The 23643-nt window shown below is 40.0% G+C and overlaps 2 protein-coding genes across 2 annotated transcripts; one reads left to right on the plus strand and one right to left on the minus strand.

Annotated features, from left to right (window-relative positions):
- The first annotated feature begins 12765 nt into the window (after nucleotides 1-12765).
- Nucleotides 12766-20817, plus strand: LOC101758007 (5'-3' exoribonuclease 3). Its single transcript, XM_004972643.4, has 23 exons — nucleotides 12766-13156; nucleotides 14072-14174; nucleotides 14352-14428; nucleotides 14558-14749; nucleotides 14907-15026; nucleotides 15111-15173; nucleotides 15402-15548; nucleotides 15633-15797; nucleotides 15973-16050; nucleotides 16165-16251; nucleotides 16840-17091; nucleotides 17187-17282; nucleotides 17594-17689; nucleotides 17816-17886; nucleotides 17995-18123; nucleotides 18210-18286; nucleotides 18371-18411; nucleotides 18523-18597; nucleotides 18700-18857; nucleotides 19026-19130; nucleotides 19213-19288; nucleotides 19400-19554; nucleotides 19636-20817. The coding sequence occupies exons 1-23, from the start codon at nucleotides 12953-12955 to the stop codon at nucleotides 20261-20263; spliced, it is 3195 nt and encodes a 1064-aa protein (XP_004972700.1). The 5' UTR covers nucleotides 12766-12952; the 3' UTR covers nucleotides 20264-20817.
- A 356-nt stretch (nucleotides 20818-21173) lies between these two features.
- On the minus strand, nucleotides 21174-23643 carry LOC101755190 (CRIB domain-containing protein RIC10). The gene is made up of 5 exons (XM_004974326.2): nucleotides 23547-23643; nucleotides 23301-23383; nucleotides 23079-23182; nucleotides 22863-22944; nucleotides 21174-21729 (listed from the first exon to the last, which is right to left on the minus strand). Exons 1-5 carry the CDS (start codon nucleotides 23624-23626, stop codon nucleotides 21482-21484), a joined length of 597 nt encoding a protein of 198 aa, XP_004974383.2. The 5' UTR covers nucleotides 23627-23643; the 3' UTR covers nucleotides 21174-21481.

The following is a 23643-nucleotide window of genomic DNA, read 5'->3' on the forward strand; positions in this document are numbered from 1 at the left end:
AGCGGATGGGTGCAAACGCATTTATTGGGAGAGGGTGCAGCGTTATTGCTGAGGCAGCGCGAGGAGAGAGAGAGAGAGTCCATGGAGGAGAGAGAGAGAGAGGTAACATTTTCCATGGAGGAGAGAGAGACGACAGAGATGGAGAGCGAGCGAGCGAGAGAGAGAGAGAGGGGTGGCACTGGTAACGTACACGGTGACAGCTTACTACGACTTCATGAGTGACCTGTTTTTTCCTCTGGAACTTTGGCTACTGCCAGATTTACAGTGCTGCAGCCTAGCTGTGCTTTAAAAAATTGGAGGCAGGCATTGAAAGTTTTGAAACCTGACGCCGGTCATGTTGTTCATGTGAGTGCAGAGGCATGGCGCCTCAGGAGGCAAATTGTGAGAATTATTCTTCGAATTTCAACCGTGTTTTTTCTTTTAGTTCAATATGTCAGGGAGAAAAGAAATTTGATCTTTGAAGTGCTAATATGCCATGCCTACTAGAAACTAGCTTGGTTTTTATAGTTTATCAATATTTTCTTAGAATACACATAACTTATTTTTAAAAACTATTCACCTGGAGCTTTACTTCCAATGCAACACATACGTCTTGTCACCTAGAGACGTTTAGCTGCAAAGTCTTCACCACTCACCGTACCTGCGGTTGACAATGGACAAGATCATGAGGTGGACAACACTGTCCTCTGCTCACAACCACAACGCATACATCTTCCGCATTCAACTATTTCCTAAAAGCATTGATTTTAACTCAAATAAAATATAACAGTATAATTTATAGTCTAACGAAAATGGTTGAAAACTTTCATATCAAAGTAGTGAAATTTTCAGTGTGGGTTTGAGGCTCCAGTTAATAATTCCTCAACTCAAATAATGAAATAATTTCCAAATCAAAAGGCTAGCTTTACATCTTGGTATGCATCCTCGGACCTATATGCCAATTTTGGCTAAGTCGGGCGCAATTAGGGTTAGGTCGAAATAGAGGAGGAAGCCACTCTAGATAAAATTGTAAGAAGAATATATAACCAATGAAACAACCAAAAATGGTTAGGACATAGGGAATCTTTCTACGTGTGTAACTGCATGAATAGAGAAAAAGTGCAAGGTGGAAACTGATATATACGCTCTCTAAGTGGCAAAAAAGCCAATTAATGGGTGGGTCATGACCGACCTCCCATCGGAGGTACATATGTGCACCATGCTTGTGAGAAGCAATTAAATTAGCAAAAAGTGCTAATTCAATTTAAACTCATCCATATTTTTATGGCATAAGCTAATATAATTAACCTTCATTCATTAAACATCCACCTATATATTTCATCTTGATGTGATTTGGCAACTCAGATGTCGCATGACCATCAGTTTGGTGGTTGACAATATTTATGAAGCAAAGGGACTTAAAGGACTAAAGTCCAAAATTTTGTAGCTTCATTTCCCCCCTACGTGGAGTTAATTTTTGATGTTTGCGTCCTGGGATTCATTTAAATTGAGTGTACCTTGATCCGTACTGAAGACCTGTAAATTCAATATACGTGAGACAAGCGTTGAATGCTCTAATATATGCAAGTTTATTCACTGAGAGTGCTGTGGAACTTACAGTAGTTTTTTCTTTATTTACTTACTACTGAAAAGTAATTTTACATATCCCATCGAAATAACTAGAATACTACTGTTCATTTTATTCTACACTTATTTAGACTCAATCAAGAATACATCCCTGCAGAAACAGAAAATCCTTCCGACAACAAATTGGTTCATCAGAGACATGGCAATTTCACTTATCAGATAACAACTAAAAATTACCAAGTTTTTTCTTTCTGAAAATTATGGGGGCACCAATGCTCATTTCGCATGAAAATGCAGTTTCTTACATCGAAACAATCAAGATGCATGATGACCTATATAGACTTCATGTCAACCGAATGCTTATGTATAACATGAGCTAGCTAGTAAATCGTTACTCCCTCTGTTCCAAATTATAGGTCGTTTTAATTTTTTTAATTCATAAATATTATTATGCATCTAGACATACACTATATATAGATGCATAGCAAAAACTATTCACATAGAAAAACCAAAATATGGAACGGAGGGACGACATCACTAGCCTAAGTTCAGAGATTCCACTCAATAGTCCTGTCACCACTTTTAATTTCCTCCACTGAAGGAGTATATAGTACCGGTACACTTACGTAAGCTGGTAAGCATAAACTTTGATTAATGTAACCTGCAGGTCGATGGGACATGCAGTAACTAACAACCAAGTGCTCTTCTGTTGACTCATCATCCAGAATTCAAATTACATTGAATACAGTCATTACTTCATGTCAACTTCTGATAGTACTATATATACAACATAGTCTTGTTGTTTTCCTTTTTGTTGACTTGATCAAGAGGATGACCTTATACAGGCTTTTATGAACTTTGAGGTGGTCTGATGCTACTAGACTATAGTAAGACTTATTCTTGGACTCAGATTTATTAGTTGCATAGAATAAGTCAACTCCACGGTTGAATGATCTTTAGGTAGTAGTAGTACGGTTTACTTGGACTAATCATATAATCAATGCATTCGAGAAGTGACATACGGTTAATTGTTAGCGTGGGATTTTATTTCTGTCTTCCGATGTTTAATTGGTTAATTAAACCTATTGTTGTTTTCTAATCTTAATTCATAAAATAAAAAACACGGTACAATTGCTAGCATTAAGACAAATAATTTTGTCCATAAGAGAAAAGCAAGGGAATCAAAACTATATCCTCACATACTATTGGATTGGAAAAGAAAACTTACACGGCAGTTTGGCAGGTATTTAGTTTCTCAAAGAAACATTTCAGGCGAGAATCTGTTTTTGATTCGCCTGAGAAATAATTCTTTTTCGTTTTTATAGAATTTGAGAAGCATTTCTGGTTTTTTCTTTGAATCCCTGGATCACTCAGTAGGGATTCTGTGTTTCTCGTTTGGTATGGATTCTCAAGTTTTTGGAGAGAAACGGCTTGGATCGAGAATCTCTACCAAACAGGACCTAAGCCTCCAAGTAGCCATTCAACATTACAGATGGGAGTGAAATCGCATGCATACATATATATATATGTAGGTCTTATTAAGTATATTCTATAATTAATTAAGAGTTCTTTTACATCACTACGCGAGATTTGATTTGTGCTGGCACATGCAATTTGGTGTGCTGGCGGGCGTGATTGGCACCCACCAGCACAAAGCTTCTTTGGGCCAGTGGGGAAGCACCCGCCAGAAGCCACTGTGTTGGCAGTTGGCTTATGTCGCCCGCCAGCACAAAGGACACCGTGCTGCCGGGCGACCTAAGCACCTGCCAGCACAGATGCACCCAATCTGTGCTGGCGGTTGGCTTATGTTGCCCGCCAGCATAGAGCTTGCTAGCACAGAGCTCGTCCATTTATGACCGCAGGCATCTTCTTCCCCATGCAACCTTCCATTTGGAGCTTGCTCGAGGGGAGCTCGGGAAAAGCTCCAAAAACACCAAATCTAAGGGGGAAGGTTTTGCTCTTGATTTATTTGGAGAAGGTGACTATATAAGGTGAGTTTGTGCCATTCCAACCTTCTTTTTCAACTTCTATTGATCATTTCTAGCTTTATTAGGTTGTCATCTAGATCTAGATCTAAACCGAGGAGAGAGAGGAGGGATGAGAGAGAAAATAACTATAAATGGATTATTTTTTTAAATAAAATTCTATGGTCATATTATAACCATTACAATGCTATGTTTGTCATTTTAATGTAATATCGAATTGAGTTTGATTATATTTTTCCTACTTATTGATTATTACATCCATAGTTTTAATTAATGAAGTTGGTTATCTTAATATGTAATTGAGTTTGATTTTTTTCCTTCTTCTTATTAATTATTACATCCATGGTTCAATTGAGTCTCATTTAGGGTAATATAGAATTGGTTTTTATTATACTTTTCCTACTTATTAATTATTACATCCATAGTTTTAATTAATGAAGTTGATTGAATTAATCAAGACAACCCAAATATGTTGTCCGTGTTTTGACTGTAGCAACAATATTGTATGGGAGGATACTGATGTCATCAAGAGGTATTTGATAAAGCGAGGTTTTATGGATGGATACACAATTTGGTCCCACCATGATGAGGTAGGAGGTACCTTCAACAACACAGGCATCGATACTGGCTGTGATGAAGTGGGTGGTGATGATGCAAACGAAAATGATCATGTTATGATGGATGATGATTACGACCATGGAGATCAAAATGGTGATCAAACAGATGCGCGTGTGGAACCACAGGTGGACAAGGAACATGATGTTGATATGGAGGACATGTTGCGCCACATTGAACCGGAAGTGTTGCTAGGGAGTGCTAAAGGGTTAGAGAATTTCGAGACACTCAAGAAGGCAGCAAATGACCGTATGTATGTGGGATGTGGGAAGGAGTGGACAGTGCTACGTTTCGTCCTTCATCTTCTGATCCTAAAGACTAAATTCGGATGGTCAAATAATAGTTTCAATGATCTCCTTACTCTGCTGGGCAATTTTCTCCCGAAGCCTAACTTTGTGCCAAAAAACACATATGAAGAAAAGAAGATTATCAATCCAATGAAGATGCATGTGCAAAGAACACACGCATGCAGGAATCACTGCATATTGTACCACGGTGAGTACGCAGCATTGGAGAAGTGTCCAAATTGCGATGCTAGTCATTAATGCTGATTTCTATGAGGACCATGTCGGTTCCTCCATTAGGAATAAGAGGAAGAAGGTTGCAAACAAAAGTGTTGGCGCTCAAGTGGAGGACGAGTCCTGTACAGGTACTGACACAATGACTCAGTGCAGAGTCTCTGCCTTGGTGATGTGGTACTTGCCGGTGGTGGACTGTCTGAAGCGTTTGTTCTCAAACCCAAAGACTATTGAAATGATGACTTGGCATGCTGATCGCCCAGTAAAGGATGATGGAAAGTTTCGACATCCTTCCGATGCTCGCTAGTGGAGGACATTTGATGCCAATCATCTAGAGTTTTCAGATGAAAAAATGAATGTACGGTTCACATTGAGTACAGACCATGAATCCATTTGGCACATGGCCAGTGCTGATGACCACAACCTTCCCCCATGGCTATGTCACAATAGAAAGTTCATTTTACTAATCATTCTCATACAAGGCCCGAAGCAACCTGGCATCGATATAGATGTTTTTCTTGAGCCATTGATGGAAGATATGCAGAAGTTTTGGGAAGATGGGGTTCGGATGGGGGATGAGTACAGACATGTGCACTTCACACTAAGGGCCATTATCTTTGTTACCATCAATAATTATTTCGCCCTAGTTACCCTGATAGGTCTGGTAAAAGGTAAGACATCATGCGTAGTTTGCCTGGATGGAGCATCATATGTGTACCTTAAGGGATCTACGAAGATAGTGTTCATGCGGCACAGGCGCTTCTTATTGAAGATGCACATACCGCAGGATGAAGGACTTTTTTATGGCACCAATGAGAATGATTTTGCTCAAAACCAGCTACGGGTAAAATAGTATTTGAAATGTGCGATAAGGTCAAGTTCAAACTTGGTAAAATTCATTAGGTGGTGCTGATAATTCGAAAAGGGGAAGGAAGCAGAGTGAAACTACAAATGTCGCGGACATGCCGTTTAAGGAGATGTCTATCTTCTTTAAGTATTTGCCATACTGGCAAGAGCTGGCGGTGCGCCATGCCATTGATGGGATGCATCTTCAGAAGAATGTGTTTGATAGCACCATCGGATTCTTGGGCTTATCAGGCAAGGCAAAGGACGGACTAAAATCACGTAAGGATCTAGTTGACCTTCAAATCAGGCCAGAGCTCCACCCACAAGAACTTCTTAATGGTAAGTATTACCTTCCCTCGGCTAGCTACAACTTAATACCAGATGAGAGATTGGCTATCTGTGCTGGCGGGTGATGTAACCACCTGCCAGCATAGAAAGCATCTGTACTAGCGGGTGGCTAACGTCGCCTACCAGTGCTGGCAGCCGAGCACCCACCAGCACAGGCGGCATTTGTGCTGGCTCAAGGTTGCTAGCGGGTGCTCGGCCTGCCAGCCTAGACCCCTTCTAGCCGCCAGCAAAAACCTTTTGTGGCCAGTGCATCTTCATGTCAATAAAAGTTCGGATGTTTTTGTCGCAATAAACCCATAACCGCCTTACAATTAATCCACCCAACATTAATATAAAAACGTGCAATGGAGTTAAGTGTATATATCCCATGCATGGCACGAATCTCTACACTTAACATATACACGTTCTCTCAGTGGATTACATCTTAAACCAGATACTAGAGTTTCTATTATTTAACCTATCTATAAAAAAAATGACCGAGAGGACAGAATCTATACACTTAACATACATGTCTTCTCAGTGGATTACATCTCGAACCAGATACTAGAGATTCTACTGTTTAACCTAGGTATAGAAAAAAAATGAGTTCCACCTTTAGATTTCAAGTAAATAAATTCAAAAATATAAAACAAAACTACTATGGAAAATGTATGACACGTTATTCTCTTTAGACAACATTATATGATTATACAGTACAAGGCTAAAAGAGAATTATGAGCAACAAAGGTGAAATTAAGTAAATATATGAGAATTACCAAAATGTAGCAATGCAAGATATTGTCACCATATATGTAGGCGATGCACGATAACACATTAGCACGCACAATGACAGCCTGGAGAAAATTGGAGAGGGGTCCACTATAAAGGAAATATCCTTAGCAAACTTAGGCATTTTTAGATTATTTCTCTTGTCCTGGAGATTAGGGGGTTGGGGTGGGCTTGGCCCCTTAGTACGTAGTCATATACTCATATATCAAAGGTTCTGGAGATTAAGGAAATATCTAATTTGTTTGATTGACCAATCAAGAATATGAAACTAATAAAAGCCACATAAATACTCTTGAGGTTTAGTGGAAGGATAAAAATATAATTAAGGATATTCTAACAAGATGTAGCCTTCAAAAGGCACTTATTACTTGGTATGTTCATCCTTAGTAGGTTCCACAACTAAAACACGGTCAATAGAAGCATACAATTTAGCTTTATCTAGTGGTAGATTGGCAAGAATCCTTAAGATTGAGTTTTTAAAAAACTCCTGCTATCTAGATTGGAGTCCTGAACGATTAATGATTATTATATTAGCTACAAAAATGATACATGGCCTCTAATTCATCACATTTGCAGAACATGCATGACATCTTGTTGTCCATACAGTGAATATATGGATGCAACCATGCCAAGTATTAGCTTCTCTGACTCCAAATTATTGGTATACGTCCTTTTCCCTTGTTGATGTGTGGGCCAAAAACATGTTGCTGTGCCCCCCTGTCATGGTCACAATGAGCCCCACAAATAGGAGTTATCAAATCAAATGCCACTTGTGTATAGCCCATTGTATTATTTCTCTAAATAAACTACAGCTTTTATTAATAAACATTGATATGAAAATATTCATAACAAATATCAAATGTGGTTCAATTACCTAGGTTTAACTTGTTCTTTATTTTATTTAATATTAGGAAATTAATACTAAGGATATTTACAACAAAACAAAACAACACATTTTGGGTTGGAATAATTCTGAAATCCAGTTAATACTGTCGGTCAGCATCATGAATATATAATATTTTTTATTACAAAACCACACATGTTGGTGGCCTACACACCATTCAAAATCAAACAAGTCTGGATCATCACTAATGCTACATTGACATTGATTTTGATATGTGGGTCTCCATGTCCTTGTATTAGGCTAGTCTCAATGGAGGGTTTCATGAGAGTTTCATGGCATTAATTAAATTCAATGACACATCAGCAAAATTGTTGACTTGGCAAGGTAATTAAGAGGGGGAGTTTCATCAGATGAGAAAGGAGTTTCATCCCTATGATACTCAGCTGACACAATTACCTAATTCTCAGCCTTGGTAACTGTGCAATGAATCTGTGCATTGAGACTAGTCTTAATGTGCTGGTTGATGTGGAAATACCAACTTCAATTCCCTGTGATGCTTGCAAGGCTCCTCTACAGCAGTATGCTAGTACAAAGTTCTTGCAATAATTGCTTGTATCCCCTAGACAAAACTTAATAGGAAGCATTACGTTGTGCATGGTTAAGGATGTCTCACCATAAGGGATCAAACACTCAATTGTCCCTCTTCAACATAAGTAGTACTTGTGTTCATTGATGTGGAGTGCGTTTATTTCCAAGATTTTGTGTGTGCGTGTTCCTTTGGACTTGTAATAATCTATTACGTATTTTGCAATATAATGGTGGTATATTAATTTATTAGAGAGTATGCAGACAAGTACTCATTTTTATTGGAAAAGAGAGCTCATGATCCCTGCAGGCAAACTATATTAAAATATTGAGATTTTAAATATTAAACAACATTTGGAATTTGTTATGAAATTGCTTCCATATTATTAATAGTTACTATAATTATGTTGTAGTAGAAGCTGAGGGTCTAATTAATTTGCCTTTTGTATAATCCGTCAATGCCCAAGATGACACACATTCTTGTACGATTGGAGCGAGCTGTTTTTTAGATTAAGGAATAGAATCCGGCCTCAACCATTCACAAGTGAATGTCTCCAGCCAACGGAATTATATCACCCAAATGGCGCAGTTTAGCAGCACTAAGGCTGACAAAGGAGCACAAAACTCCACAAAAGTTGGAAAACAGAAAACTTAAAACGAGACTAAAAGGACGATGCTTAAAGCCTGCTTCCGAGATTCCATCCAAACTTACTAAAAATCTCCACGACCGTGACCTCTAGCAAACTACAGCTCTTTTTCAAGCTAATTTTCTATTCGTCTTTAGATAGCAGTGACCAACACCTTATCCAGTAAGTTTCTCTAAAAATTATCTAAAAAAAGAGTTAGGAACCTACTCAACTACAAGGCCCAGCAAAGGGCAGCGACTCCCACTAGAATTTGATTCTGGTCTTTACTGAAAAATTACTCAGCCAAGAACCCAACATATGTGAGACACTAGTCGGAGGTTGAATACCAAAAGAAATGAACATATCATTCCAGATAAACCTTGCCATATGACACTCAAAAAACAAATGTTGTATGGTCTCCTTAGAGTTAAGGAAACAACACTTTGTGCATCCTTGCCAATTTCGTTTAGCAAGATTATCTTTTGTAAGTATGACCCCTTTCCATAAATACCATAAAAAAATTTTGATCTTAAGGGGGATCCTTAACTTCCAGGAAGCACATCTTGTAGGTGTTCCTTCCTGTCTTACGAGACCTGAATACATAGAGTTTGCTGTGAACAACTTAATTGGAGCGAGCTGTAGGTAGGAAGAATAATCTATACAACTTGAACAATAACTCTAATTAGATTGACAAAAGTTTTGTCAAGTAGAAAAACGAAAGGGGTTCCTTTCTAAGCCATCATTACAAAGTTAAATCATGATAAACCATAAATGCCTACAAACATTATGGCCCTAAATAAACTCTAGACATATCACTGTCATACTATGTTCCACTAGCTCATTATAATTAAGTTGCTCCCTAACCTCAAGATCGATCTAATTCAACTCCCCTCGAAACCACCATTAAATTTGTTGGCTTATAGCGGCATTAAAAATAAAGATTGTCCCTTTACCACTTCAATACTCCATGCACCCTCACTTATTGGCTGTCCACCAAGATATAAATATCACAGCATTAACATTGCAAAATGTTCCTTTTGGTACATACATACATGATCCTCACTTAGTACCCAGCGATATAAATTTGCATTTATACAAACAAGTGTACTGTAGGTGATACTGAAAGTTGCTGCTGTACTGACCTGTCTGTAACCTGAAGAAATGACAACTGCTGCATGAAATTTGGGTAGTTTGGATTATTGGATCTCCTGTTTGAGCAGTATTTCTTTTGCTACCATTGCTTCATTCACAAGTCCAAGCGCCAATGTAAGTACGGTTCTTATCCATCAAATTAGTAATTGTTGTATATGCAAATTGAGGATGCCTCCTAAGATCTGAAAAAAAATTCTGAAGGGGAAAAAGATCTGACGATGGGAGTACTCCGGTACTAAAAGTCCTCCGAGGATCGAAAATTTCTATCCAGTACTAATTTCGCGCGTTAGTACCGGACGGCTTATTCGCGTGTTAGTACCGGATGGCTTACTAATACGAATGCTCATATTTCTAGTAGTGAGTGCAGAACGATGCATTCTTCAGTCTGAACTAAATGGTTAGTTTTTCATGCATGCTCTGCAGCCTTGGTATACATGATCAAATGGTAGAAAAAAAGAACTAATTATGTGCCATGTTAGGCAAATCTGCTACCAATAATAATGTGATAGAGCTTTCAACACAGCTTAATGATGGGAGGATTAGGTCGACTGCAGAAAGTCATTTGGGATAAAGATGATTAGGTCTGCAGTCAACTCTTGTCCTTGCCTCCTTGGTATATAGGGCATCACACCAATCTTGTTACAATAGAGAAAAATAATTTCATTTCCAATGAATAAATAAAGAATAATACAGCTCTAAAAATTGTGCAAGAGAGGGAGAAGGTGAGAACTAAATAAATAGACATGCAAAATGCGTACAGCAATGAGCAGCGTGCATTTATTTTGGTATCGATGGTGCCTGTGTGGGGGCGTGGATTTATACTTGATCATCAGCTGTTTCTACGACATGGGTGCCCGCATCGCAGATACTACGCCTGTAGAATACAGGAGGTGTAGCAGGTGCCAGCCTGCCATGCATACCCTACTACACTGCCAAGTAGCTTCTTCTAATTACCTTGATCAATCGTTCACCTTGCGTGAGCATGACTGCATGAGAAACGACTTTTATTTGACCATAAACTTTGTGAGAAAAACGATTTTTTGTTAGAAATAAAGTTGATTTTCCCAGCCGCGAAGATGATAATAATTGGCTCATATATAGCATATATAATTGAAAATAGGACAAGTAGTAGCATGGGTGATATGCTGTATCTGATGCATGCGTTGACATTTTATTTGCAAGGAGAGGAAAATCTTTAACCAAAAGCTCAAATCAAAGATTGGAAGGCAAAGAATTGAATGTGAATAGCTTACGAACAATGTGGCACTGGGATGCATAGGATCTGAGATTTGGACCATCAAGTACGGCAACTAGCTAGCTTGTACCAACACTGCAACATCGATGCATCATTTCCTCTAGCTGTGCAATCGTGCATGACGTAATTGTGATTCAAAAGTAAAGACTGCCACGATGTAGGGTGTACTTGTTCCCAGCCAAGCCACACCACACCACACCACAGGGCTGTGGCGTTAGAAAGAGCCCTATACCTGCCACGCTACAGTGGTGTGGCTTTTGGTGGCGTGTAACCAGGCACGTCCATATGGTTTGGTGTTGATTTTGATGTCCAATTAATCTGACAAATCTATGCTTGATATAAAAGATGTGGCAAGAGATCTTCCTAATGGCCAACCATTTGGAGTGGGCCTGTTCGCTTCAGCTTATAAGCCGGCTGAAAAGCTGAAACGGCTGATTTGTTGTGAGAGAAAAATACTATTTGGTGGCTGATAAGCCAGCTGAATAAGCTGAAGCGAACAGTGTCCCAAACTTAAGAAGTTAGTACATCACTGATTGATCTTATCAATGCACCTATTTTTTTATTTTCCTTTGAACAAACAAAGACCATCTTCTGTCTTACCTCTTTCTTCTCCGACACCCCACAATATGACGGTCGTTGTGCCACCCCTACCACCCGGCGGCCTTCACCGTCACCGGTGACTCTGCCGCATCGCTCCCTCCATCACTACTCCTCCTCCGCCCACGCTGACACTACCGGGGCAATCATGTTGAAAGGTCATCGGAGTTGAAAAATAAGATTGTAAGGACATGAGCGGCAACTTATGCTCGTCGGAGTTTCTTGCCCATGTTAGAGAAGATAATAAGCAGGTGATGAAGGAGTTGCAGGGGATACGGAGGAATTGAAAATATGGTATTTTATGGATATTGGATAGTCCAAGCTTGAGTGTGGGTAAATGCTCAAGTGGCCACACACAACCTTTGTTTTTCTTTTGAGAGTTGAAGGTCAAACACCCACGCACCATACTGAAATCCACGCACTAACCTAGGTACATCCTAACACATGTGTCTAGCAAGATTTGATGCCTAGCCTGAAGTAGCAAATGCACGTGCTTTGACCCATGTGTGCATGCCGTTCTATTTTTTTCTCAAAGTAAATATGAGAAAATGCGAGCGTCCAGTAATTGAGTTGAACTACGGTGGACATGTTTCATAACAAAAACCATAACAAAACCGAAAGAGAGTGCCCTATTTGGATGCATTGTAAGTTCTAGATTGTCGGTACAAAGGGTACATCAGGCGTCTTTATTTTTTGATGGAGTATATCTGAATTCATTAGCCAAGGAATCAGGCCTTCTGGTGGGCTTCTGCCCCGGTAAGTTGGATGCAGCCAGAAGCCATAAAAGCCCAGAAAGAGAGAACAAGGGCCGATATGCAAAAGCAGGCTCATCTGGGCTTTATCTCAGCAGCCCCATAGTTTTGGGCCTCGCCAGTTTGAGCCGCATCCAAAATCACGAGCCCAGAAAAATATGCTGGGCCTCTACATACTTTTTTACTCTCACTCTTGGGCCACCGACCCATCACGTGCTCGTCTTTCTCGTCGACGACGCGTCGATAGAAATACAAAAAAACCCGGGTCTCCAAGGTCCAGACCGCAAAACGACCTCCTCCCTTCCCTCCCGAGATATTTGTGCCGCGCCGCAAAAGCGCATACGGCATATCCCCCTTCTCGCTCCGCCGCCCCGTGCGCGTTCCCGCCCCCCCCGCTGCCCCGTCAGCCAGCCTAGGTCACGCGCCGCGCGCCTCTCCTTCTCGCACCCGCGCCAGCGAAAGCTCCTAGGGTTAGGGTTCCCGGCGGCGGCGGAGATGGGCGTGCCGGCGTTCTACCGGTGGCTGGCGGAGAAGTACCCGATGGTGGTGGTGGACGTGGTGGAGGAGGAGCCCGTCGAGATCGGGGGCGTCCGCGTCCCCGTCGACACCTCCAAGCCCAACCCCAACGGCCTCGAGTTCGACAACCTCTACCTCGACATGAACGGGATCATTCACCCCTGCTTCCACCCCGAGGACAGGGTACGTTACCACGCAGCGCCGCCCTCCCTTCCTTCCTCCCTCCCGCTCTGCCCTCCACCACCAGATGTATCCGGCTCAGGTTGGCCTGGGGTATGTGAGGTGGATTTGTGCTCGGCTTGTCGATGTGTAAGAGCTGTAAGCTGCTGACAGAAAGAGGAGAGATTTTATTTGGGCGAATTCGTGAGCTTGACCTTGTGCTGACAGATAAAAGGGGCCGCTGAATTGCCCCCGCGTTGTTTAAATTTTTTGACCGAAGTCAGCAGGGGAAGCCTCTACCTATTTTTTTTTATAATTTTCTTTATTCGAGACCCGAGCCTGCTGGGTGCTGCTCAGCTGCTCTAACCACTAGGCTAGGCTAGAGGCCCTTTCACCCCGCGTTGTTTAAATTAATTCGGGGGATTTATTATTCGAATCCATTCTTCTCTTGTCATGCCGAAACTGCACTTCGAATGGTGTGATCTGCAGATTTGCCACATACCTACGAGGAGCTGAGGTTATTTTCATTATTCAGCTTGTAGTGGAATGCATTGAGGGCTTATGAAGATGCTTAGGGGGGTGCCACATCATTAAGCATCCATCTAAAAGATCAAGATTCTAATGCAATAGTCTATCTTGATTGGGGTTAGATAATTTCGTAATCGCATATAGCAAAATAGCAACTAGGACCGAACAATTCTATGATGAAGTTCCTCACCTGTCCTATGTAGCCCGAAACATCTAATTTTATTTAAGCACCTTCATTTAACATGCCCCTTGGAAGCTGTGTGAGCTAGCACACTGTATGCTGTTGTACTGCCAGTAGTTTTTGAGGAAGCCTTTTCCTTTCTTCTGTTGGAACCTTTTAGTGTTCCCTTCATCACTACTTATTCTGTTACCTGTATTGACTGCTGTCTGATGTCATATTCTCTGCTACAGCCCTCCCCGACAACATTTGCTGAGGTTTTCCAGTGCATGTTTGATTACATCGATAGACTCTTCGTCATGGTTCGCCCTAGGAAACTTATGTACATGGCCATTGGTACGTTTTTCCATGAATCTTTATGCAGGTTACTCTGTTCCTACTTTTTTTTTTCTGTCAATCTATTCTAATGCAATTAGGAATACACAGGATAGTTACTCTTTTAAATGTTATTAGAATTTGTGCCACTGCTGAAATTGTTCTGATGTGTATGCCGATTATACAATGGGTTTACAGATGGTGTGGCTCCACGTGCTAAGATGAATCAGCAGCGTTCTAGGCGATTCAGAGCTGCAAAAGATGCATCTGACGCGGTTAGTATTCTAGTGGAATTGTCTTCCTATGTTCAGTGTATGATCATATGCTGTCATTTCAATTGTTGGTTTTGGACTGTATCAACCGTTCATAGTGGCACTCATTTCTCAGTATTGCTCTATATCCAGGCTGCAGAGGAGGAACGGCTGCGCGAAGAGTTTGAGAGGGAAGGGAGAAGGCTTCCTGCGAAACAGCAATCACAAACTTGTGATTCCAATGTTATTACTCCAGGAACAGAGTTTATGGCTGTTCTTTCAGTTGCTTTGCAGTACTACATCCATCTCAGGTTGAATTACGATCCTGGATGGAAACAAATTAAAGTAAGTGCTATCTGTTGCTAGTTGAAGTCTGATTTGCCATGCCTTTTTTGTTAGCATATTCCATCATATTTATTCAAGTTGAAAAAGGATATGCACTGGAAAGAGATTAATTATGAATAAGTAGCACATTCTGATTTTTTACCAAATCCTTTTGAAGGTTATTCTATCAGATGCCAATGTTCCTGGTGAAGGAGAACATAAAATAATGTCATATATTCGTGGTCAACGGAATCTCCCTGGATTTAACCCAAACACACGCCATTGCTTGTATGGCCTGGTATGTTCTTTAAACTAAATTCTATATTTTCCGTTTGATTTCATCTCTTCTGTTTTGCTGATGCATGGCCGCTTACAAATGCAGGATGCAGACCTCATAATGTTAGCTTTAGCAACCCATGAAGTACACTTCTCTATATTGAGAGAGGTAAGTCTCCCTTCTCAAATTTGAAATTTACTCTTTTCTTCATAAGCAGTGTTGATGCCATAAGCTAAGGAAAAACTTATCGTCTGGTTTTCCTGTTGTCTTTGTCATTATTTCTTTTGTTTTACTCGAGAAAATCATAAGTTTTACCTTCTATCCGTGGTTATTCATTACCATATCCTTCTAGGATTTTCAAGTTAAAGATTAGTTACATGCATCTTGTGTTTGCAGGTAGTTTATACTCCTGGACAGCAGGACAAATGTTTCCTATGTGGTCAGGTGGGACATCTTGCTGCTAACTGTGAAGGAAAAGGCAAAAGAAAAGCTGGGGAATATGATGAGAAAGGTGATCCTATTGTTCCAAAGAAACCATACCAGGTAATGACACTCTGTTGCAATTTGTATCCCCCAAGGGTCTTAATTTTTTGTTTTGTATTGCTTCTTGACTTTGTGCCCTTGCAGTTCTTGAATATCTGGACCCTTCGGGAGTACTTAGAATACGAGTTCAGAATGCCAAATCCTCCTTTCCAGATAGATTTTGAACGCATTGTTGATGATTTCATCTTCATGTGCTTTTTTGTTGGCAATGATTTTCTTCCACATATGCCAACATTAGAGATCAGGGAGGTTAGTTTTCTAGTTTTTACTTAATTTTTACTAAATATCTACCTTGGCAGCTAGTAGCTTTTAAGTTGTCACTTTCTTGCTAGCAGGCATGCTCTTCAGTTTTCTTTCAAAGTTTACAAAATTTGATTTCTACTTCATGTAACTGTTGTCAAATTCCTGCCTTGTGTGTCTGCAGGGGGCTATAAATCTGTTAATGGCTGTGTACAAGAAGGAATTTCCTTCAATGGGTGGCTATTTAACGGATTCTTGCACGGTAATGGAAGTTAAATTTTATTGGGGTTGGTCCATAACATTTTCTCAAGAAACTTTACCTTTGATAATCATATACGCTTCAGTTATAACTTGTAATGTTTCTTTGATATTTTAGCCGGATTTGGATAGAGTGGAACACTTCATTCAAGCAGTTGGCTCTTACGAGGATAAAATATTTCAGAAAAGGGCTCGTTTGCATCAGGTGCAGAAGGATTACTAAATTTTATCTTTTTCTTTTAAAACTTATTGAATTATACCTGGAAATAATATTATAAAGAACTCATAACTTATTTGGTTACATTTTTACTTTTTATCAATTTCCTGTTGTGTGCTCATGTTGGCGAGTGGCAACTTATATTCTTGTTTGAAGAAAAGAAAAACAAATATGTCCCTGTCTGCAGTGGGTTCTAGGCTCTACCTGTATTTGTTTTTTCCATGTGGCTAGTGGTACAGCAAAGAGTTGTGGTTTTCATGGGTTCAAGTCTCCATCTCTGATCATGTTTGTATTGGTTTCATATAGTTTCCAAACTTGCATCTTATTGCGTGCGATATAATGGACGGCACAATAAAAAAATTGCCAATTCAAGGTCCTTTGTCCAGTATTTACTTTCTTATAATTCTTGTATGAATGAAATTTTCATCTGTAGCTTAACACATTCATAAGTATTATAAATACACCTCTCAAATATGCTGCTTGAATTGGTTAAAGATTTTGGAAGGAACATCTTAAACATTTGAACACAATATTTGGAAGCTTAATTGTTAAAAAGTTGTTTAATATTGTACTCAGCGTCAAGCGGAAAGAATAAAACGGGAAAAGGCCCAAGCAAAGCGTGGTGATGATCTTGATCCCCATGTCCGAGAGGATCTTATTGTTCCCGTTGCAAATTTCCGAGGATCTCGCCTTGCATCTGGGGCAGTACCATCACCGTATGAACAAAATGGAGCTCATAGCCAAGCTCGGAAAGCTGCACGGGTATCATCACCAGGTTCCAGCATTGCTGCTGCGATTGTTGAGGCTGAAAATGATCTTGGATCACAGGTAGTTCATTTTATCTGGCTTTGTCTTGGAAGATGTTATGAGCATTTTGGAAGTAGTGCTTTCTTAATCTTATTTTCTTGCTTTTTGTATCTTAGGAGCGTGAAAACAAAGAAGACTTGAAGTCAAGGCTTAAGGATGCTCTTCGTGAGAAATCAGATGTCTTTAATTCTGAAAATCCAGAAGAGGACAAGGTATGCACCGAACATATCCCATTATGCCCACTATGTTGATTTTATATGGTTATAATTGATAGATTGCAAATATTGTGGAACTTAACATTTGAGTCTCTAGGTTTGAATCAGCATTCCTATATTTTGAAACTTAAAAACAATTGAAACATTGTATTTAGTAGTTACTTTCTACTTGCCATGGTTTGACATCCAGTGTCTGTGCAGTTTAAATTGTTTAAGCATAACACATAATTTCTGTTTCTTGCGGTCTAGCCTCTAGTATCTGTGCACATCAAAGGCTTAAAATGACACACAATTTTATCAATGTTCAGGTAAAGCTTGGAGAACCGGGATGGAGGGATAGGTATTATGAAGAGAAGTTTGGAGCAAGAACATCTGACCAGATGGAAGAAATACGTAGGGATGTTGTAAGTATATTGGAAGCAATATTGCCACACCTAATTGTGCTTGGTAGAATATTCCATTTGATCTTTGTTAGATATGTAAAGTTTTCTAGTTTTTCAATATACTTAATGTCCTCTATCCATCTTTAGGCTCTCAAATATGCTGAAGGTTTGTGTTGGGTAATGCATTACTACTATGAAGGGGTCTGCTCATGGCAATGGTAATTGCTTGCTCTAGTTAGCCAATTATGCAAATAATGAATAGTTATTTGTAAAGCAGCTGTAGAATTTACTGAATCATTCTAAATTTATTATCTTACTACATGTAGGTTTTACCCTTATCATTATGCTCCTTTTGCTTCGGATTTAAAGAGTTTGAGTCAACTCAATATAACTTTCGAACTTGGGTCACCATTCAAGCCATTTGATCAACTTATGGGGGTTTTCCCTGCTGCAAGGTGAATATGCGAAGATTGCATTTCTCCTGTCATAGTTCATTAATCATTGTGCTTTTTGTTTATTGGTTTCTACCTTTCATTTTCAGTGCTCATGCACTACCTCTTCAGTATCGGCAACTGATGACTGATCCAAGTTCACCAATAATTGATTTTTATCCCACTGGTATGCTGATTTCGCAAACATAAGAATGACCCTCTCTTAAGCTATAAGATATTTCTAATCTCTGTTCTCCCATTGACTATGCAGATTTTGAGGTAGATATGAATGGCAAGAGATTCTCTTGGCAGGTACTTAAGGGAGCATAATTATATGTCATACATCGGACATGTCTAACTAAATGTCCTAGGATAACATATTTTTTTAATCAGCCATGACTAAAAACAATGCATACTTCACAGGGGATAGCAAAACTGCCCTTTATTGATGAGGATCGGTTGCTGGCTGAGATTAAAAAGGTCGAGCATACTTTGACGGTACGAAAATGAAGCAGTTTCCTGTTCATATGTTCTTTTAAGCCATGTAGCATAAAAAAATATTATCTAAGATTTGCATCTCTTTCCTCATCTTTTGTGCAGCCTGAAGAAGCAATGAGAAACAGTACCATGTGCAATATGCTTTTTGTGAATGGCTCCCATCCACTTTCGCCTTATATCTACTCTCTCAACAGCAAATTTGGGAATCTGCCAGACAAAGACCGCAATGAAATCAAAGAAAAGCTTGATCCTTCTCATAGGTTAGCTAAGCTTTTCAGCATTCTTAATCAATTGACCATGAGTTGATGTAACGGAACCAAATCTACCTGCTTCTTGTCTCTGGAAATTAAGTCTGCCTACTGTAGGAGTTTCCTGAAAAGTTCATGAGTGATTTCTCTAACACTGCTGCTCTTGTCTTTCTGATTTAGTGGAGGAATGAACGGTTACATTGCACTTTGTTCTGGGGATCCATCCCCTCCTGTATTCAGATCACCTGTAGATGGGCTGGAGGATATTATGGACAATCAAGTGATGTAAGCTTCATTACTTTTGCCAAGCATCACTGATAAGATTTTTAGCAATCTAATTAACGAGCATAACATTTCCCTTAACCAGATGCTCAATCTACAAACTTCCGGATCCTCACAAGCACATTGCCCGTCCACCTGCTGGTGTTATCATACCTAAGAAGGTATACAACTTTGCACAATCAACATACTCCCTATAGGATTGCCCCCTAATAGACCAAAATATGCATATTTCTTCTGAGTAATTGAATCTTTGTGTTTGATCAAATTTGCAGAGTGTTGAAGCTGGTGATCTGAAACCACCACCAGTGCTGTGGCATGAAGACAGTGGTAGGAGGCCTCATGATAACAACAACCGAAGGCCTTATGATAACAACAACCGGAGACCTTATGATAACAACAATCGGAGGCCTTCTGATAACAGCAGCAGGTACTGTACCACTTATTTCCTTAATTTTATCATATCTTGCAGCCACATTGAAAATCCATGTCTACTTATGAAATGGTTCAGGCAAAACCCAGCAGGAGCTCTATCTGGCCACCAACTTGGGGAGGCTGCCCATCGACTGGTTGTAAACAGCTTGAATGTTCGAGGTGGTGGGCAACACAATGCCCCGTCTATGCCATATCAAACGATAATGAATGGTACAAACTATCCAAATGGAAGGCACCATATGGGTAATCAGGGAGTGCCACCAAGAATGGAACAGCCTGCTGGACAAGGCTGGTATGTTCCTGGTGATAACTTGACCAATGGTCAAGCAGCATATGGTCATTATCAGCATGAAAGGCCAGGGCCTTCTCGGTATGAACGAGATAACCATGGAAGGCCACACTACAGCCCATACGCGAGAGATAATCACCATGACTCTAGAGGAAGAGTTCCACCTCCACCTGGATACCATCAAAACCATGGCAACTCGCATTCTGCTGCATCATCAGCAGGTCCTGGGCGGTATGGACAGCCCCCGCCAGCATATGGTGGGGGTTACCAGCCTGCACCACATGGAGCACAACAGTGGCAGCAGCGACCTTATGGAGGTGGAGCACCTCCCACAAGACCTAACTCACAGCAATCACAGAACCGTTATGGCACCTTAGATAAAGGTTCTAACAAGAGGAGTCATGGTCGACACTAGTCCCTAACCCGATAGGGGCCTTATTGAATAGAGGGGTAATAGGATGGATCTAAATCCAAACAACCCCTTTGTTATAGCCCTGTTCTTTTTTGAATCGCCAAGCAATGCCCTCTTCCAAACAACCCTGTACTGTTATAGCCTGTTCTTGTTGTTAGTGAAACTTTCCAAGTATCGTGAAGGACGTTGGCGTAGCCATATGCACTCAGCTTTATGAGTGAATGACTACGAGCTTCTAGGTATTATTAAGGATTCCAAGGAGCAAATGTTGTTGTATACTAGCATTATTGCCAGACCACCCGCAACTGGTGGTTTCGGCTGTTCTTTCATTTGGGATTCTCATTTATTCAGAGTAAGCATCCTAGGGGTTGGTTAGATAGATGATCTAAAAGTTTTGAACTGTGGTGATAGTGTATGTACCATAAGCTTATACAGTTTTGATGATGGATATATCCATAATCATGTATCTCGTTCTTAGATGGCAGTAATACAAGTGTGATTTCTATCTCATCGCTGTGTCTTCTTGGAAGATTGTCATTATGCTACCGCCAGATTTATCCTTGAAACGTGTACTATTTTAGCATACCAGACTTGACAAATACTATATGCTGAGTTGTGTGGTACAGTAAGGGTGACTGTCTCTGATCTCATATGTGTATCATTGTTTGTTCCCTTTGGTTACTAGGAACCTGGTGAACAAATGGCCGGTTGATTTGTCATTTGTGCTTAACTTTTATTCTGGAATTTTACTTGCATTTGTATGGCAGCATATTATGTCTGTGTTAGTCTCAAAAGAAATCAAATGGTTGTGTTTCTATATGTCGTATATTGCTTTTTAATTCTTGGCATTGTAACCTGTATTTTGAACTCACTTATGCATCAATCGACTTCACTATGAGAAGAATTTTCCCCCGACTTATATTATATTTGAGGATCCAAATGCTGCCTCGTCTGAATTGTTTATGCGGTGTTGGGAATCCCATGAAGGCTGGAGAGCACAATGCCATCAACAACAATAAATTTCTACTGCCGATTTGCTTTAAACAGGAAATAATTAAAGAATCCCTACAACTAATCAGCCACTTAACAAAAAGAGTCAAAAAGAACCAGTCTTGCCTCAATGTCCACAGAATACCAAAGCAGATAGCCTACTTAACCTTTCATCTGCACTTGAAATCAACAAATATATGACAACTACCGACGGTGGATCACAAGAAAGACCTATACAGTCTGGATTTCAGGTTGTCTATCATTGGCACCAATATTGTCAGCTGTAGATGAAAATGAGCTTTTGGACCTTGATCTTGATGACCTTGAAGATCTTGCGGATGCCCTCGGCGAATCGTTCTTGGATTTCTTCCTTCTTGACTTCCTGGGTGGCTTTGGTATGTCAAGGTATGGGGTTGCTTCTCGACTGGCATTTTCTGGGAATATACCAAAGGGTGATATATCACGAGGCTCGTCAAAATCTGTGAAGGAAAAAAAGGAAGAAATTTAGCAAATAAGTGACAAACATTGCAGCAGAATATAAAAAAGCTTTTAAATACGTTTTTGCGTATGAGGAAATTAAGTTACCCTTTCCAAATATCTTGCTATACCTTTTGTAATTGATTTTTAATAGAGCCATATACTTAATCATGTGCTTACTTCAATAAATATGTGGGTATGATAATCAGAGTTATTATAGCCGCCTTATTGGGAGGAGAACATGAACGACACGAGTATTAAGTTAGTATCTCATAAATTTGGTCCATGATACACCTTCACTTGTTCTTAATCTTTTATTCACGATTTCCCATCAACTTGCAATGGATCTGTTAGTTGGGAACACTGGAAAATCTCTTTGTTTACATAGAGCATATGGGGTTTCAGACAGAAGGCAACTTAGTGGATGACATGTTATCAAGTTTGACCAGCTGCAGTTCAGCAGGAGCTTTATTTGTATTTTAAAGCAAGTTTGGTCACCCGCAAAGTATGTTCTGAGTTATTTTGGTTCATTAATTGCTGAATGATTTTAAGAAGGAAAAATATTTGAATACTCTAAATATGTGTTTATGGCATTTCGTAAAAGGATAATCAGTAAGGCTGCTGTTCGTGTTGAGAACCTCAACTAGCCAAAATTTTCACAGAATGAAAGTGATGCAAATATGATGCCAGAGACAAACATCTAGAGAAACTGTATCAACAATGCTCATCAAAGGCATTCTCTCAAGGGTATAATTTAGATCCATATGGGCCAAATCTTATTGTTTAGTTATCATAAGTTGCATTGGTCCCAGCTCCACCAATCACACAAGATGCTGTTGGCAGTTGAAAGACACACAGTTTTTTTCAATAGCATCATGAATGCCTGCTAACAACTCTGATCCTTGATGGATCATGACTCAATTATTAATGAACCAGCATAAGATTGCTATCTAAAAATGGCAATATGAGAGCGCATTCCTGGGATAAACAACTGCAGTTTCCTTCCCCATACATACATCGTCACTAAAATAAATTGAAGGAAGAATATTCTTCACTAAAGAAAAGCAGAAGCAATTGGATCCAACATGGGCACCACTACTGCAAGAACTCATGAACGAAGGGATCTGAAAATCACCTTGAGAAGCCCAGGAGGTTCGTGCCGACGGTCCAATACTGCTCAGCGATGAGACGTCCGGTGACCCCTTCATGCCATTCATCTGCAAAGAAATTTGGAAGTTATCAGCTTCTGAACTGGTCATAAACTCCTACCTAGCGGAGCAACCTGGCAATGGTAAGAAAATATGAGTTGCAGCATTGTTCGGAATTGTGAATTTTGCAATGTATTATGTACCCAGCTAGGAGAGGCTGCACTCCCTGTTGGGCTGTCCCAACCGATGTGCGCAACATGCTTCACATCAGTCGGATGACCGATCTCCATCTGATGCTCCTTGACCACTGAAAGGAAGGAACTTGAACTTTCAAGATCATCTCGGAAATCGTCACAAATCCATCCATATTTTCTATTTTATGAAAACACGTCAAAAAGCCACACATTTTGATGTTGATTACATACCGAAGATCTGAGAGATGACCTTGAGGCCCTTGAATACGCCTTTCATCTTGTACGCCATTGGTAGATGTGAACAAGAACAGGTCCTTGGACAGAAATGCAAAGAAGGCAGCAAATGTCAATCAAAGATAGCTAGTTTCAATACTGCTTTTGTTTCTACAAGATTTTTTTTCCCAAAACAAAAGATATGCACAGCTGAAGAAGTTTTATATAGCCAAAAGAGCAATTTATTGGTTGGGTAATGCATACCTGAAGGTAGAAGATGGTGGTGTTGATACCCTCGTTGAATGTTTCTCAATGAAATTACTTGGAGTACGCAACAGTCCCATCACCTCCCATCCTCTCC

The sequence above is a fragment of the Setaria italica genome, chromosome VI (genome assembly GCF_000263155.2).
Source record: "Setaria italica strain Yugu1 chromosome VI, Setaria_italica_v2.0, whole genome shotgun sequence".
In the NCBI taxonomy this organism is placed as follows: domain Eukaryota; kingdom Viridiplantae; phylum Streptophyta; class Magnoliopsida; order Poales; family Poaceae; genus Setaria; species Setaria italica.